General features: G+C 49.6%; 1 protein-coding gene across 3 annotated transcripts in view; it reads right to left on the reverse strand.

Moving 5' to 3' along the window:
• LOC134889403 (acyl-CoA dehydrogenase family member 11-like) overlaps positions 1-18705 on the reverse strand; it is a 140535-nt gene that overhangs the window by 4078 nt on the left and 117752 nt on the right. For all 3 annotated transcript variants that reach the window (XM_063913375.1, XM_063913377.1, XM_063913376.1), the window contains exon 13: positions 12833-13004. In XM_063913375.1, the coding sequence (XP_063769445.1) occupies positions 12833-13004 (172 nt within the window). The remainder of the gene's footprint in view (positions 1-12832; positions 13005-18705) is intronic.

Genomic DNA, 18705 nt, shown 5'->3' on the forward strand with positions numbered 1-18705 from the left:
TGAAAAGATGACACCACCTTAGGCAGATAACCAGGGCGAGTTCTAACGCACGGTGAAAAATCAGAAAGGGTGAGCGACAGGATAAGGCATCCAAGTCTGAAACCCTTCTAGCAGAGGCAATAGCCAGCAAAAATAAAACCTTAAGTGTAAGCCATTTAAGGTCCACAGTTTCAAGAGGTTAAAACGGAGACTCTTGTAAGGCATCCAGAACAACCGACAAATCCCAAGGAGCCCATAGGGAGGTTGAATCCGTAAAACACCGAGTGAAAGTATGAACATGAGGCAAAGTCGCAATTTTTCTCTGAAACCATACCGACAAGGCTGAAATATGAACCTTGAGGGAGGCCAGACGAAGGCCGAAGTCCAGCCCTGTTGCAGAAAAGCCAAGAGTTTGGCAGTACTGAATTTGTATGCATCATAATTCTTAGCCGCACACCAGTTGAAGTAAGAATTCCAGACCCTATAATAAATCCGAGCCGAAGCCGGTTTACGGGCTTTCAAAATAGTTTGAATGACTGCCTCAGAAAATCCTTTGGCCCTCAGAACTGAAGCTTCAAGAGCCACGCCGTCAAAGCCAGTCGGGCCAGATCCTGGTAGACACAACGAGGAGGTCTGGGCGTTGCGTAAGTAGAAGAGGATGCTCTATCGAGAGACCCTGCAGGTCTGAGGACCAATGCCGCCTGGGCCACGCTGGAGCAATTAGTAGTAATCCTCTTTCTTGCTTGAACTTCCTCATTACCCTGGGCAGGAGTGACACGGTAGGGAACACGTTTGGCAGCCGAAAGTTCCATGGAATTGTCCACGAACCCTGCTTGAGGATCCCTTGTCCTTGCTCCGAAGATCGGAACCTTGTGATTGTGTCGAGACGCCATCAGGTCTACATATGGTAGGCCCCACTTGTCCACTAGCAGTTGAAAGACTTCTGCATGAAGGCTCCACTCTCCAGCGTGTATGTCCTGACGACTGAGGAAGTCCGCTTCCCACTTGAGGACCCCCCGGAATGAACACTGCCGATATGGCTGGCAGATGGTGTTCCACCCATAGAAGATTCTTTGACACTTCCTGCATTGCCATGCAGCTTCGAGTGCCGCCTTGATGATTTATGTACGCCACCGTGGTGGCGTTGTCCGACTGAACTTGAACAGGCCTGTTCTGTACCAGAGGCAGGGCCAGTTTCAGAGCATTGAACACTGCCCGCAACTCCAGAATGTTTATCGGGAGGAGAGATTCCTCCCTGGTCCACCGACCCTGAAGAGTGTTGCTCTAACACCGCGCCCCAACCCTGCAGACTGGCATCCGTCGTTAGGAGGACCCAGTTGGAGATCCAGAAGGGACGACCCCTGCTCAATCGTTGGTCCTGGAGCCACCAGCTCAGAGACAGAACTTCCTGAGTCAAGGAAATCCTGTGAGACCTGTTCCTGTGAGGCAGGCCGTCCCACTTGGAAAAATCTCTGCAGAAGGCGAGAATGAAATAGAGCGTACTCGACCATGTCGAAAACAGACACCATGAGGACTAGTACTTGCATCGCAGAGTGTACCGATACATGAGGGCGAGAGAGGAAGCATTGTATAATGTCCTGAAGTTTCAGGAGCTTCACCGGAGACAAGAACAACCGTTGGTTGTGTGTGTACAGTAACGACCCCAGGTGTACCATGCTCTGAGCAGGAACCAGTGAGATTTCATCCAGTTGATGAGCCACCCGTGGGCTTGCAGGAATTGGACCGTCAGCTCCAGATGACGGAGGAGAACCTCTGGGGAGTTCGCCAGGATCAACAAGTCATCCAGATACGGCAGGATCCTGATACCCCGACGGCGTAGAAGGGCCGTCATGACCGCCATGACCTTGGTGAAGATTCGCGGAGCCGTGGTCAGTCCAAAAGGCAAGGCCTGGAATTGATAATGTAGGTTGCCAATAGCAAACCGCAGATATTGCTGATGTGACATGGCAATAGGTATATGTAGGTAAGCATCCTGAATGTCCAGGGATACCATATAGTCCTTGGGCTCCCAGGCTAGAACAATAGAGCGAAGAGTTTCCATACGGAATTTGGAAACCTTCACAAATTTGTTCAAAGACTTGAGGTTGAGAATGGGCTGTGAAGTTCCATTCGGTTTCTGAACTAGGAACAGTGTTGAATAGTACCCCCTGCCTCTCTGAACCAGAGGCACCAGCACTATCACTCCTGTGTCCAGGAGGGATTGTGCCACCAAGTGTAGAGTTTTTGCTTTTAATGGATCCGAAGAGATATTTGTCGAGCAAAACTGGCGAGGGGGACGTTTCTTCAAAGAGATGGCGTATCCGTGAGTGACGACTTCCCTCACCCAGGCATCTGAAGTGGTCTGTAACCATACCTGGGCGAACCGCAGAAGTCGGCCTCCCAACCCTGGGGTCCCCCAGGGGGAGGCCCGCCCCATCATGCAGCAGGCTTGTCTGATTTGGAAGCAGGCTGACTGGCAGCCCAGGAACGTTTAGGTTTGGGCTTAGAGGTTTCGGAAGTGCGAGCCTGTTTCGGGTACGCCTGACCCTTTGCTTTACTTGGAGGTCGAAAGGAACGAAAGGTGGTACTTTTAGCCTTCGGAGCCGAAGGATTAGTACTCGGCAGACATGCAGTTTTAGCAGACGCTAAGTCAGCCACACTCTTGTTCAGATCTTCCCCAAAAAGGATGTTTCCCTTAAAAGGGGTCACCTCCAAGGTCTTTTTAGAGTCCAGATCCACAGACCAGGACCGCAAACACAGAATCCAGTGAGCCAGAATGGATGTAGTAGACGCTTTGGCTGCCAGCACGCCGGTATCAGAGACCGCCTCCTGTATGAAACGAGAGGCTGTGGTAATATATGAAAGACACTGTCTGGCATTACCAGAAAAATTAGAAGGTAGCTCCACTTCAACTTCTTAAACCCAGGCTTCAATAGCTTTTGCAACCCAAGAAGCCGCTATAGTAGGTCTATGCATAGCACCCGCCAAGTGTGTAAATAGACTTCAAGCAACCCTCCACATGCTTATCCGTCAGTTCCTTCAGAGAGGTGACGGTAGTGACAGGCAGAGTAGAAGACACCATCAGACGTGCAACATGTGAGTTCACAGGAGGTGGTGTTTCCCAATTTTTACCTAACTCTGCAGCGAGAGGATAACGAGCTAGCATCTTTTTAGACAGGGAGAATTTCTTTCCTGGAGACTCCCAGGATTCCTGACGTATGTCAACTAAATGGTCAGAATGTGGCAAAACTAATTTAGTAACCTTCTGACGTTTGGCCTTATCAGGTTTCTTAGACGTATCTGGAAGTTCAGTTTCATCATCGATCTGAAGAATCAGTTTGATAGCCTCCAAGAGGTCAGGGACATCCACCTGTGTTGTAGATTCCCCATCAGAAGCATCTGCATCAGTGTCTGATGGGTCAGTATATACGCCATCTTCATCGGATGAAGTATCCGAAACATGCGTGGATTGTGAGGAAGAAATAGCCCACTTAGATGACCCTTTGGTCCTAGGGGGACGAGGGTCAGGCTTTTGTTTAACCAAAGACTGATGTAACTGCTGTAACTGAGTCAACAGAGAATCCACCCATGGTGGATTTACAACAGGGACAATATGTGATTGTACATGCACAGGAGGTCCCAAAGGGGGCGCAAGTCTAGTTACTAGCGTAGTCAGTAAATTAGAATAAGCAGTCCAAGGTGGTTCTTGGCGTGCCACCTGTGCTGCAGGCTGACCGAGGGGTACAGAACCCCCAATACCTGGACCCTCAGCTGGAATATTTTCCTCAGATAAATCTGCAGCGTCAGCACTGAATGATGCAGGATCAGCCATGGATCTCCCGCCCTGTGATGCAGACATTTTTGAAGAATGTAGCTCTAGGGCGTAACAGTACAATATAGCCAGACACAGTACCTGACAAAAAACCCATGGAGAGTGATTGCAAATGCAGATCAGAAACAGAGGATTTAAGTGGTATATGGTGACTGAAATACACAGAGAAAAATATGAAACAGTATATCCTGTGGAACACTACATATATATATATATACCAGCATGTACGGCGGCACTCAGGTCAGAAAAACGACAGGACACAAAGCCTCTGTTTGCAAACAGAGGCTTTGTGTCCTGTCGTTTTTCTGACCTGAGTGCCGCCGTACATGCTGGTCTCTATTGGGATACTACTTCAGTCTCCTTCACGGAAGGCAACGGGCAAAGGTAAAACAGTGGTATGCGGAGCAGTGCCGAACTTGACGAATTTATATATATATATATATATATATATAAAAAGACCCTGATGCACTTAGCCCCCGTCAGGGTACAGAATAATAAGAATTTACTCACCGGTAATTCTATTTCTCGTAGTCCGTAGTGGATGCTGGGGACTCCGTAAGGACCATGGGGAATAGCGGCTCCGCAGGAGACTGGGCACAACTAAGAAAGATTTAGGACTACCTGGTGTGCACTGGCTCCTCCCTCTATGCCCCTCCTCCAGACCTCAGTTAGGAAACTGTGCCCGGAAGAGCTGACACAATAAGGAAAGGATTTGGAATCCCGGGTAAGACTCATACCAGCCACACCAATCACACCGTACAACTCGTGATACTATACCCAGTGAACAGTATGAATAACAACTGAGCCTCTCAAACAGATGGCTCCAAACAATAACCCTTTAGTTAGGCAATAACTATATACAAGTATTGCAGACAATCCGCACTTGGGATGGGCGCCCAGCATCCACTACGGACTACGAGAAATAGAATTACCGGTGAGTAAATTCTTATTTTCTCTGACGTCCTAGTGGATGCTGGGGACTCCGTAAGGACCATGGGGATTATACCAAAGCTCCCAAACGGGCGGGAGAGTGCGGATGACTCTGCAGCACCGAATGAGCAAACTCAAGGTCCTCCTCAGCCAGGGTATCAAACTTGTAGAATTTAGCAAATGTGTTTGAACCCGACCAAGTAGCAGCTCGGCAAAGTTGTAAAGCCGAGACCCCTCGGGCAGCCGCCCAAGAAGAGCCCACTTTCCTCGTGGAATGGGCTTTTACTGATTTAGGATGCGGCAGTCCAGCCGCAGAATGTGCAAGTTGAATCGTAATACAGATCCAGCGAGCAATAGACTGCTTTGAAGCAGGAGCACCCAGCTTGTTGGGCGCATACAGGATAAATAGCGAGTCAGTTTTCCTGACTCCAGCCGTCCTGGAAACATAGATTTTCAGGGCCCTGACTACGTCCAGCAACTTGGAATCCTCCAAGTCCTTAGTAGCCGCAGGCACCACAATAGGTTGGTTCAAATGAAAAGCTGATACCACCTTAGGAAGAAATTGGGGACGAGTCCTCAATTCCGCCCTATCCATATGGAAAATCAGATAAGGGCTTTTACATGACAAAGCCGCCAATTCTGACACACGCCTGGCCGAAGCCAAGGCCAACAGCATGACCACTTTCCACGTGAGATATTTTAGTTCCACGGTTCTAAGTGGCTCAAACCAATGTGACTTAAGGAAATCCAACACCACGTTGAGATCCCAAGGTGCCACTGGAGGCACAAAAGGGGGCTGAATATGCAGCACTCCTTTAACAAACGTCTGAACTTCAGGCAGTGAAGCCAGTTCTTTTTGGAAGAAAATCGACAGAGCCGAAATCTGGACCTTAATGGAACCTAATTTGAGGCCCATAGTCACCCCTGACTGTAGGAAGTGCAGAAATCGACCCAGCTGAAATTCCTCCTTTGGGGCCCTTCTGGCCTCACACCAAGCAACATATTTTCGCCATATGCGGTGATAATGGTTTGCGGTCACCTCCTTCCTAGCTTTAATCAGCGTAGGGATGACTTCCTCCGGAATGCCCTTTTCCTTCAGGATCCGGCGTTCAACCGCCCTGCCGTCAAACGCAGTCGCGGTAAGTCTTGGAACAGAGAGGGTCCCTGCTGCAGCAGGTCCTGTCTGAGCGGCAGAGGCCATGGTTCCTCTGATATCATTTCTTGAAGTTCTGGGTACCAAGCTCTTCTTGGCCAATCCGGAACAATGATTATAGTTCTTACTCTTCTCCTTCTTATTATCCTCAGTACCTTGGGTATGAGAGGAAGAAGAGGGAACACATAAACCGACTGGTACACCCACGGTGTCACTAAAGCGTCCACAGCTATCGCCTGAGGGTCCCTTGACCTGGCGCAATATCTTTTTAGCTTTTTGTTGAGGCGGGACGCCATCATGTCCACCTGTGGCCTTTCCCACCGGTGTACAACCATTTGGAAGACTTCTGGATGAAGTCCCCACTCTCCCAGGTGGAGGTCGTGTCTGCTGAGAAAGTCTGCTTCCCAGTTGTCCACTCCGGGAATGAACACTGCTGACAGTGCTAACACATGATTTTCCGCCCATCGAAGAATCCTTGTGGCTTCTGCCATCGCCATCCTGCTTCTTGTGCCGCCCTGTGTGTTTACATGGGCGACCACCGTGATGTTGTCTGACTGGATCAGCACCGGCCGGTGTTGAAACAGGGGTCTTGCCTGACTTAGGGCATTGTAAATGGCCCTTAGTTCCAGAATATTTATGTGTAGGGAAGTCTCCTGACTCGACCATTGTCCCTGGAAGTTTCTTCCCTGTGTGACTGCCCCCCAACCTCGAAGGCTGGCATCCGTGGTCACCAGGATCCAGTCCTGTATGCCGAATCTGCGGCCCTCTAGAAGATGAGCACTCTGCAGCCACCACAGCAGCGACACCCTGGCCCATGGAGACAGGGTTATCAGCCGATGCATCTGAAGATGCGATCCGGACCACTTGTCCAACAGATCCCACTGAAAGATCCTTGCATGGAACCTTCTGAATGGAATTGCTTCGTAAGAAGCCACCATCTTTCCCAGGACTCGCGTGCAGTGGTGCACCGACACCTGTTTTGGTTTTAGGAGGTCTCTGACTAGAGATGACAACTCCTTGGCCTTCTCCTCCGGGAGAAACACTTTTTTCTGTTCTGTGTCCAGAACCATCCCCAGGAACAGTAGACGCGTTGTAGGAACCAGCTGCGACTTTGGAATATTCAGGATCCAGCCGTGCTGTTGTAGCACTTCCCGAGCTAGTGCTACTCCGATCAACAACTGTTCCCTGGACCTCGCCTTTATAAGGAGATTGTCCAAGTACGGGATAATTAAAACTCCCTTTTTCCGAAGGAGTATCATCATTTCGGCCATTACCTTGGTAAATACCCTCGGTGCCGTGGACAGACCAAACGGCAACGTCTGGAATTGGTAATGACAGTCCTGTACCACAAATCTGAGGTACTCCTGGTGAGGAGGGTAAATGGGGACATGCAGGTAAGCATCCTTGATGTCCAGTGATACCATGTAATCCCCCTCGTCCAGGCTTGCAATCACCGCCCTGAGCGATTCCATCTTGAACTTGAACCTTCTTATATAAGTGTTCAAGGGTTTTAAATTTAAAATGGGTCTCACCGAACCGTCCGGTTTCGGTACCACAAACATTGTGGAATAGTAACCCCGTCCTTGTTGAAGGAGGGGTACCTTGATTATCACCTGCTGAGAATACAGCTTGTGAATCGCCTCCAGCACTGCCTCCCTGTCCGGGGGAGCTGTCGGCAAGGCAGATTTGAGGAAACGGCGAGGGGGAGACGTCTCGAATTCCAGCTTGTACCCCTGAGATACTACTTGTAGAATCCAGGGATCCACCCGTGAGCGAGCCCACTGGTCGCTGAAGTTCTCGAGACGGGCCCTGGCTCCGCCTGTGGAGCCCCAGCGTCATGCGGTGGACTTAGAGGAAGCGGGGGAGGACTTTTGTTCCTGGGAACTGGCTGTATGTTGCAGCTTTTTCCCTCTACCTCTGCCTCTGGGCAGAAAGGACGCGCCTCTAACCCGCTTGCCTTTCTGGGGCCGAAAGGACTGTACCTGATAATACGGTGCTTTCTTTGGCTGTGAGGGAACATGGGGTAAAAATGCTGACTTCCCAGCTGTCGCTGTGGAAACGAGGTCCGAGAGACCATCCCCAAACAACTCCTCACCCTTGTAAGGCAAAACTTCCATGTGCCTTTTAGAATCTGTATCTCCTGTCCACTGCCGAGTCCACAATCCTCTCCTGGCAGAAATGGACATTGCGTTTATTTTAGATGCCAGCCGGCAAATATCCCTCTGTGCATCTCTCATGTATAAGACAGCGTCTTTAATATGCTCTACGGTTAGCAATATAGTGTCCCTGTCTAGGGTATCAATGTTTTCTGACAGGGAATCTGACCACGCAGCTGCAGCACTGCACATCCATGCTGAAGCAATAGCCGGTCTCAGTATAATTCCTGAGTGTGTATATACAGACTTCAGGATAGCCTCCTGCTTTCTATCCGCAGGCTCCTTTAGGGCGGCCGTGTCCGGAGACGGTAGTGCCACCTTTTTTGACAGACGTGTGAGGGCTTTATCCACCCTAGGGGATGTCTCCCAACGTGACCTGTCCTCTGGCGGGAAAGGGTACGCCATTAGTAACTTTTTAGAAATTACCAGTTTCTTATCGGGGGAAGCCCACGCTTCTTCACACACTTCATTTAATTCATCAGATGGGGGAAAAACCACTGGTAGCTTTTTCTCCCCAAACATAATACCCTTTTTTGTGGTACCTGGGGTAATATCAGAAATGTGCAACACATTTTTCATTGCCGTAATCTTATAACGAGTGGCTCTATTGGAATGTACACTAGTCTCATCGTCGTCGACACTGGAGTCAGTATCCGTGTCGACATCTGTGTCTGCCATCTGAGGTAGTGGGCGTTTTAGAGCCCCTGATGGCTTTTGAGACGCCTGGGCAGGCACGGGCTGAGAAGCCGGCTGTCCCACGTGTGCTATGTCGTCAAACCTTTTATGTAAGGAGTTGACACTGTCGCGTAATTCCTTCCACATGTCCATCCATTCAGGTGTCGACCCCGCAGGGGGTGACATCACATTTATCGGCACCTGCTCCGCCTCCACATAAGCCTCATCAAACATGTCGACACAGCCGTACCGACACACCGCACACACACAGGGAATGCTCTGACTGAGGACAGGACCCCACAAAGTCCTTTGGGGAGACAGAGAGAGAGTATGCCAGCACACACCAGAGCCTATATAATGCAGGGATACACACTACACACAGTGATTTTTCCCCTATAGCTGCTATAATACACAGTTTGCGCCTAAATTTAGTGCCCCCCCTCTCTTTTTTACCCTATTGAGCCTGGAAACTGCAGGGGAGAGCCTTGGGAGCGTCCTTCCAGCGGAGCTGTGAGAGGACACGGCGCCAGTGTGCTGAGGGAGATAGTCCCGCCCCCTTCTCGGCGGACTTCTCCCGCTTTTTTCAGGATACTTTTGGCAGGGGATTTTACACATATATAGTCTTACTGACTATATTATGTGTTTTTTTGCCAAGCTAAGGTACTCTTATTGCAGCCCAGGGCGCCCCCCCTCCTCCCAGCGCCCTGCACCCATCAGTGACCGGAGTGTGTGGTGTGCATGGGGAGCAATGGCGCACAGCTGCAGTGCTGTGCGCTACCTTAATGAAGACCGGAGTCTTCAGCCGCCGATTTCCTGGACGTTCTTCTTGCTTCTGGCTCTGCAAGGGGGACGGCGGCGCGGCTCCGGGACCGGACGACCGAGGCTGGGCCTGTGTTCGATCCCTCTGGAGCTAATGGTGTCCAGTAGCCTAAGAAGCCCAAGCTAGCTGCAAGCAGGTAGGTTCGCTTCTTCTCCCCTCAGTCCCTCGTAGCAGTGAGTCTATTGCCAGATCTCACTGAAAATAAAAAACCTAAATATACTTTCTTTTCTAAGAGCTCAGGAGAGCCCCTAGTGTGCAACCAGCTCGGCCGGGCACAAAATTCTAACTGAGGTCTAGAGGAGCCGCTATTCCCCATGGTCCTTACGGAGTCCCCAGCATCCACTAGGACGTCAGAGAAATAGGGATAGCAATATGTGTGAGATACACAGAATAGGAACCACACAGCAGCTATTGGCACACGCAATCACATATACAATGCAGAAATTATTACAAACAACAATAAAACTGCACTGGACTAGCAATACTAAGTAAAGCTATGTATGTATACAGATATAACAATGCACAGTAAAGACTGGATGTATATCACAGGACACTTTTACTAAATATCCCTATAGTTATGCACTTGTTCTTAACTAACACTGTCTAAACGACATGTAGAATACTTAAGTGTCCTGTAAATGCACAGCGCAGATAAGGCAGGCGGCTTTACAGAGGAGGCAGTGCCCAGCAGTCCCAGAATCAGCGCAGATCTGTGTAATGGCGCACAAATGCTGACATGGAGTGAGGGAGAGAGAGATGCAGCTCCGGGGTGGGAACACCTGTTGTAGGTGGCGGCTGGGGGAGGGGCTACAGGTCAGAGCCTTATCCCCTCTGCTGGACTTCACCACTGGGTACTATGGAGCCTATACTAAACGGATTTTAGTACATCCGACCTGTGCTCCTTGCCCTGGTGGATATAGTGGGGTCCCTGCACAGCCACAGTGTCCACGCCAGCGGCGCGGTCCATCTCCGGAGACCACGATCGGATCGCAATTTCGGCGGGTCCCGTCTGGGGGATCCTCTTACCTCCTCCCTATCGTGCGGCCATGCAATCCTGGAGAGCAGCTGCGGTATGTGTGCCTGATGAAACTGGAGCGCCTCCGCTGTAAGTACCCGGCAACCAGGACATAGGAGTATACAGCGCGGCTGGGGGAGGTGAGGGAGCCGCAGCACGAAACGGTCCTTGAAGTCTTCTTTCTTGTCAGAAAAGCTCTTTTCAGGGCTGCGCTAGTCCCTGTTAGCTGCCTGCACTGCAGGCACCAACTTACAAACTGAGCTCCAGTGCCTGGCGGTGCAGTGCATCTTGGGAACAGTCACAGCTTTAGCCTGTTGGTGCCTCGGATGAAGATCCAATTCTACACCCCCGATGTTATTCCCTGTGGAATACCAGTGTACCCCGCTGCAGAAAACAGTAATAGAACAAAACTTGGTAAAAACAGACAGACATAGAGGTAGGAAAGCCCTGCTCGCAAGCTTACAATCTATAGGTGCTTAAAGTGGTCCTAGGGATGTGGTGGAACTCACCCCCCAGCCCCTGCCTTATGGGTGCCACATCACTAGCCCTTCCACTTCTTGCCCACCTGGCAGATGGCTCACCCCTAGCCCTTCCCCTTCCAGCCCACACTGCAAAACATTAATTTTCTTTTGCTCCACGCTGTCAGTCCTTCTATTGGCTGCCTGTAGGTTATGGATTCCCATATAAAATACTTCTACTGATACAATTTCATTAACAGAACTACACAAACATACATCTCTTCTTTTATCTCGCAATATCTCCCAACGCGCACATCCATTCTGCGCAAGATCTGTGTATCTCACACATGCATTACCTGCTCCCAGTCGCATTTACAGGACTTTTTTGTGCAGCACCCACTCTGTGCAATGATCTCCCAAGCACAAGGCTTTCTTCAAGTCTCCAACCCTTTAAGTGTTTCCTGAGAACTCAAGCAGTTTACCATATTCCAGAACCACCATTACCTCCATAAGCTTTCCTACCCAATTACCTTCTACACAGTCCACACATAACTTTACATATTTTCTCTTTCTACACTCACACATCCCATTGCCCCCAGACACTGCAGTGTAACTGGATCATACAGCCCACCAAACACCTCTGCAATCAGGCTAGACTTGTTTTACAGTATGTGCATGCCGGATCTAGGCTGGAGCAACAGGGTAGAGGGTTCCCTGACGCACCCAGCCAAAAGGCACCTCCAGTACACATATCTTCATCAATTCATCCCTCAGTGGGAGATTTAAACTGTAAACTTGCCACGGTGACTGTCTTAGTTACTACTGCGCCTAGCTGTCCTTTTGGCTCACTAATCCTTGTTATAGGGATTTTTATTGAAATTTTGTCACTGCTTTCTTTGCTTTGGACAAGCCATGTCATACCCCTTTCACACTGCACAAATAACCCGGTATAATGCTGGATCAATGCGGGTCGATGTATGGTGTGAAAGGGGTAAGTCCAAAATTCCCTGGTCACCTGATCCGGTATTTCAGTCTGGGAATAAAGCAGGGTTATTCCCGGGTCAGGTGCGGTGTGGACGGGTTACCTGTGTCGATGCGATCCGTGACCCGTTCACACTATGGAGGAGGCGGGGTGGAGATGATATCATCTCCAAGCACTGCCTCTGAACTCGTCCCCCCATGGCAACTTGACCGGGCATCGCACTGCCAGTTTGAAAGGGTTCTGACTAATCCAAGAGTTTACTGATCATTTAACAAACAATAAATAAAAAATACCCTTATTCAGAAATATTTTTTATTTTACCTATGAGGCGGTAAAAAGTTGTAGTAGCACGGATGGTTTAATAGTTTGCATTACTGCCTCACAGCACTGAGGTTATGGATTTGATTCCCATCATGGCCCTGTGTGGAGTTTGTATATTCTCCCCGTGCTTGTGTGTCTCTTTACTCTGGGTACTCCAGTTTCCTCCTTACTGGTAGGTTAATTGGCCAATTAACCCTAGTGTGTACATGTGGTAGGGAATATAGATTGTAATCTCTACTGGGGCAGGGACTGATGTGAATGACCAAATATTCTCTGTAAAGCGCTGCGGAATATGTCTGCATTATATCAAGTACTGGCAATAAATAAATAATAGTACATGTGAAATTTGCTGTCTGTTCCTTGGTTTCAGAACAGATGTGATCATAGGAAATAATTCCTGAGGTCTGTATTGCTGCTACACATTCCAGCGCTATAGTTTGGGCTAAGTATATAATCAGATGATACCATGCACTGCTTCACGCTCAGGTAAATCCAGTTTCCTTATATTTACCTATGTAGATTTTAGCCAGGCTGTAGGAGAAGTCTCTTGCAGCCAGTGCCAAGAAGCTGCTTCCTCTCACTCCCGCCTGCTGTGTGAAGGCTCTTAGCTGCTGTAAAGCTTGCATCAAACGTAAAATAGGCTCAGACAAGCTAGGGACATTAGAGGCGGCTTCCAGCTTTTCCTGTAAATAAAGCTGCCTGTTACAATACCAGACATTTAAGCAGCATTCTGACAGTGAAGTTAAGACATAAAATAAGAATTTACTTACCGATAATTCTATTTCTCGTAGTCCGTAGTGGATGCTGGGGACTCCGTAAGGACCATGGGGAATAGCGGCTCCGCAGGAGACTGGGCACATCTAAAGAAAGCTTTAGGACTATCTGGTGTGCACTGGCTCCTCCCCCTATGACCCTCCTCCAAGCCTCAGTTAGGATACTGTGCCCGGACGAGCGTACACAATAAGGAAGGATTTTGAATCCCGGGTAAGACTCATACCAGCCACACCAATCACACCGTACAACTTGTGATCTGAACCCAGTTAACAGCATGATAACAGAGGAGCCTCTAGAAAAGATGGCTCACTACAGCAATAACCCGATTTTTTGGTAACAATAACTATGTACCAGTATTGCAGACAATCCGCACTTGGGATGGGCGCCCAGCATCCACTACGGACTACGAGAAATAGAATTATCGGTAAGTAAATTCTTATTTTCTCTAACGTCCTAAGTGGATGCTGGGGACTCCGTAAGGACCATGGGGATTATACCAAAGCTCCCAAACGGGCGGGAGAGTGCGGATGACTCTGCAGCACCAATTGAGAGAACTCCAGGTCCTCCTCAGCCAGGGTATCAATTTTGTAGAATTTTACAAACGTATTTGCTCCTGACCAAGTAGCTGCTCGGCAAAGTTGTAAAGCCGAGACCCCTCGGGCAGCCGCCCAAAATGAGCCCACCTTCCTTGTGGAGTGGGCATTTACAGATTTTTGGCTGTGGCAGGCCTGCCACAGAATGTGCAAGCTGAATTGTACTACAAATCCAACGAGCAATAGTCTGCTTAGAAGCAGGAGCACCCAGCTTGTTGGGTGCATACAGGATAAACAGCGAGTCAGATTTTCTGACTCCAGCCGTCCTGGAAACATATATTTTCAGGGCCCTGACAACGTCTAGCAACTTGGAGTCCTCCAAGTCCCTAGTAGCCGCAGGCACCACAATAGGTTGGTTCAGGTGAAACGCTGAAACCACCTTAGGGAGAAACTGAGGACGAGTCCTCAATTTCGCCCTGTCCGAATGGAAAATCAGATAAGGGCTTTTACAGGATAAAGCCGCCAATTCTGACACGCGCCTGGCCCAGGCCAGGGCCAACAGCATGACCACTTTCCATGTGAGATATTTTAACTCCACAGATTTAAGTGGTTCAAACCAATGTGACTTTTGGAACCCAAAAAACTACATTGAGATCCCAAAGTGCCACTGGAGGCACAAAAGGAGGCTGTATATGCAGTACCCATTTTACAAACGTCTGAACTTCAGGGACTGAAGCTAGTTCTTTTTGGAAGAAAATTGACAGGGCCGAAATTTGAACCTTAATGGACCCCAATTTCAGGCCCATAGACACTCCTGTTTGCAGGAAATGTAGGAATCGACCCAGTTGAATTTCCTCCGTCGGGCCTTACTGGCCTCGCACCACGCAACATATTTTCGCCAAATGCGGTGATAATGTTTTGCGGTTACATCCTTCCTGGCTTTGATCAGGATAGGGATGACTTCATCCGGAATGCCTTTTTTCCTTCAGGATCCGGCGTTCAACCGCCATGCCGTCAAACGCAGCCGCGGCAAGTCTTGGAACAGACAGGGTCCTTGTTGGAGCAGGTCCCTTCTTAGAGGTAGAGGCCACGGATCCTCCGTGAGCATCTCTTGAAGTTCCGGTTACCAAGTCCTTCTTGGCCAATCCGGAGCCACGAATATAGTGCTTACTCCTCTCCATCTTATCAATCTCAGTACCTTGGGTATGAGAGGCAGAGGAGGGAACACATACACTGACTGGTACACCCACGGTGTTACCAGAGCGTCTACAGCTATTGCCTGAGGGTACCTTGACCTGGCGCAATACCTGTCGAGTTTTTCCCAACGGTTTATAATCATGTGGAAGACTTCTGGGTGAAGTCCCCACTCTCCCGGGTGGAGGTCGTGCTGAGGAAGTCTGCTTCCCAGTTGTCCACTCCCGGAATGAATACTGCTGACAGTGCTATCACATGATTTTCCGCCCAGCGAAGAATCCTTGCAGCTTCTGCCATTGCCCTCCTGCTTCTTGTGCCACCCTGTCTGTTTACGTGGGTGACTGCCGTGATGTTGTCCGACTGGATCAACACCGGCTGACCTTGAAGCAGAGGTCTTGCTAAGCTAAGAGCATTGTAAATGGCCCTTAGCTTCAGGATATTTATGTGAAGTGATGTCTCCAGGCTTGACCATAAGCCCTGGATATTCCTTCCCTGTGTGACTGCTCCCCAGCCTCGCAGGCTGGCATCCGTGGTCACCAGGACCCAGTCCTTAATGCCGAATCTGCGGCCCTCTAGAAGATGAGCACTCTGCAACCACCACAGGAGGGACACCCTTGTCCTTGGTGACAGGGTTATCCGCTGATGCATCTGAAGATGCGACCCGGACCATTTGTCCAGCAGGTCCCACTGGAAAGTTCTTGCGTGGAATCTGCCGAATGGGATTGCTTCGTAGGAAGCCACCATTTTACCCAGAACCCTTGTGCATTGATGCACTGAGACTTGGCTCGGTTTTAGGAGGTTCCTGACTAGCTCGGATAACTCCCTGGCTTTCCCCTCCGGGAGAAACACCTTTTTCTGGACTGTGTCCAGGATCATCCCTAGGAACAGAAGACAAGTCGTCGGAACCAGCTGCGATTTTGGAATATTGAGAATCCAATCGTGCTGCCGCAACACTACCTGAGATAGTGCTACACCGACCTCCAACTGTTCCCTGGATCTTACCCTTATCAGGGAATCGTCCAAGTAAGGGATAACTAAAATTCCCTTCCTTCGAAGGAATATCATCATTTCGGCCATTACCTTGGTAAAGACCCGGGGTGCCGTGGACCATCCATACGGCAGCGTCTGAACTGATAGTGACAGTTCTGTACCATAAACCTGAGGTACCCTTGGTGAGAAGGGTAAATTTTGACATGAAGGTAAGCATCCTTGATGTCCCGAGACATCATGTAGTCCCCTTCTTCCAGGTTCGCAATCACTGCTCTGAGTGACTCAATCTTGAATTTGAACCTCTGTATGTAAGTGTTCAAAGATTTTAGATTTAGAATCGGTCTCACCGAGCCGTCCGGCTTCGGTACCACAACAGTGTGGAATAATACCCCGTTCCCTGTTGCAGGAGGGGTACCTTGATTATCACCTGCTGGGAATACAGCTTGTGAATGGCTTCCAAAACTGTCTCCCTGTCAGAAGGAGACATCGGTAAAGCCGACTTTAGGAAAACGGCGAGGGGGAGACGTCTCGAATTCTAATTTGTACCCCTGAGATATCACCTGAAGGATCCAGGGGTCTACTTGCGAGTGAGCCCACTGCGCGCTGAAATTCATTGAGACGGGCCCCCCACCGTGCCTGATTCTGCTTGTAAAGCCCCAGCGTCATACTGAGGGCTTGGCAGAGGCGGGAGAGGGTTTCTGTTCCTGGGAACTGGCTGATTTCTGCAGCCTTTTTCCTCTCCCTCTGTCACGGGGCAGAAATGAGGAACCTTTTGCCCGCTTGTCCACGAAAAGACTGCGCCTGATAATACGGCGTCTTCTCATGTTGAGAGGCGACCTGGGGTACAAACGTGGATTTCCCAGCTGTTGCCGTGGCCACCAGGTCTGAAAGACCGACCCCAAATAACTCCTCCCCTTATTAAGGCAATACTTCCAAATGCCGTTTGGAATACGCATCACCTGACCACTGACGTGTCCATAACCCTCTACTGGTAGAAATGGACAACGCACTTAGACTTGATGCCAGTCGGCAAATATTCCGCTGTGCATCACGCATATATAGAAATGCATCTTTTAAATGCTCTATAGGCAAAAATATACTGTCCCTATCTAGGGTATCAATATTTTCAGTCAGGGAATCCGACCACGCCAACCCAGCACTGCACATCCAGGCTGAGGCGATTGCTGGTCGCAGTATAACACCAGTATGTGTGTAAATACATTTTAGGATACCCTCCTGCTTTCTATCAGCAGGATCCTTAAGGGCGGCCATCTCAGGAGAGGGTAGAGCCCTTACAAGCGTGTGAGCGCTTTATCCACCCTAGGGGGTGTTTCCCAACGCACCCTAACCTCTGGCGGGAAAGGATATAATGCCAATAACATTTTAGAAATTATCAGTTGTTATCGGGGGAAAACCACGCATCATCACACACCTCATTTAATTTCTCAGATTCAGGAAAACTACAGGTAGTTTTTCCTCACCGAACATAATACCCCTTTTTGGTGGTACTCGTATTATCAGAAATGTGTAAAACATTTTTCATTGCCTCAATCATGTAACGTGTGGCCCTACTGGAAGTCACATTTGTCTCTTCACCGTCGACACTGGAGTCAGTATCCGTGTCGGCGTCTATATCTGCCATCTGAGGTAACGGGCGCTTTAGAGCCCCTGACGGCCTATGAGACGTCTGGACAGGCACAAGCTGAGTAGCCGGCTGTCTCATGTCAACCACTGTCTTTTATACAGAGCTGACACTGTCACGTAATTCCTTCCAACAGTTCATCCACTCAGGTGTCGACCCCCTAGGGGGTGACATCACTATTACAGGCAATCTGCTCCGTCTCCACATCATTTTTCTCCTCATACATGTCGACACAAACGTACCGACATACAGCACACACACAGGGAATGCTCTGATAGAGGACAGGACCCCACTAGCCCTTTGGGGAGACAGAGGGAGAGTTTGCCAGCACACACCAAAGCCCTATATATATATACAGGGATAACCTTATATAAGTGTTTTTCCCCCTATAGCTGCTGTATTGTTAATACTGCGCCTAATTAGTGCCCCCCTCTCTTTTTTTAACCCTTTCTGTAGTGTAGTGACTGCAGGGGAGAGCCAGGGGAGCTTCCCTCCAACGGAGCTGTGAGGGAAAATGGCGCCAGTGTGCTGAGGAGATAGGCTCCGCCCCTTTTTCGCGGACTTTTCTCCTGCTTTTTTATGGATTCTGGCAGGGGTTAAAATTCATCCATATAGCCCTGGGGGCTATATGTGATGTATTTTCGCCAGCCAAGGTGTTTTTATTGCTGCTCAGGGCGCCCCCCCGTAGCGCCCTGCACCCTCAGTGACCGAAGTGTGAAGTGTGCTGAGGAGCAATGGCGCACAGCTGCAGTGCTGTGCGCTACCTTGGTGAAGACAGGATGTCTTCTGCCGCCGATTTTCCGGACCTCTTCTGTCTTCTGGCTCTGTAAGGGGGCCGGCGGCGCGGCTCTGGGACCCATCCATGGCTGGGCCTGTGATCGTCCCTCTGGAGCTAATGTCCAGTAGCCTAAGAAGCCCAATCCACTCTGCACGCAGGTGAGTTCGCTTCTTCTCCCCTTAGTCCCTCGATGCAGTGAGCCTGTTGCCAGCAGGTCTCACTGAAAATAAAAAACCTAAACTAAAACTTTCACTAAGAAGCTCAGGAGAGCCCCTAGTGTGCACCCTTCTCGTTCGGACACAAAGATCTAACTGGGGCTTGGAGGAGGGTCATAGTTGGAGGAGCCAGTGCACACCAGATAGTTCTAAAGCTTTCTTTAGATGTGCCCAGTCTCCTGCGGAGCCGCTATTCCCCATGGTCCTTACGGAGTCCCCAGCATCCACTTAGGACGTTAGAGAAATATAAGTGATAGG

Source organism: Pseudophryne corroboree, chromosome 1 (genome assembly GCF_028390025.1).
Source record: "Pseudophryne corroboree isolate aPseCor3 chromosome 1, aPseCor3.hap2, whole genome shotgun sequence".
NCBI classification, from domain to species: Eukaryota; Metazoa; Chordata; class Amphibia; order Anura; family Myobatrachidae; genus Pseudophryne; species Pseudophryne corroboree.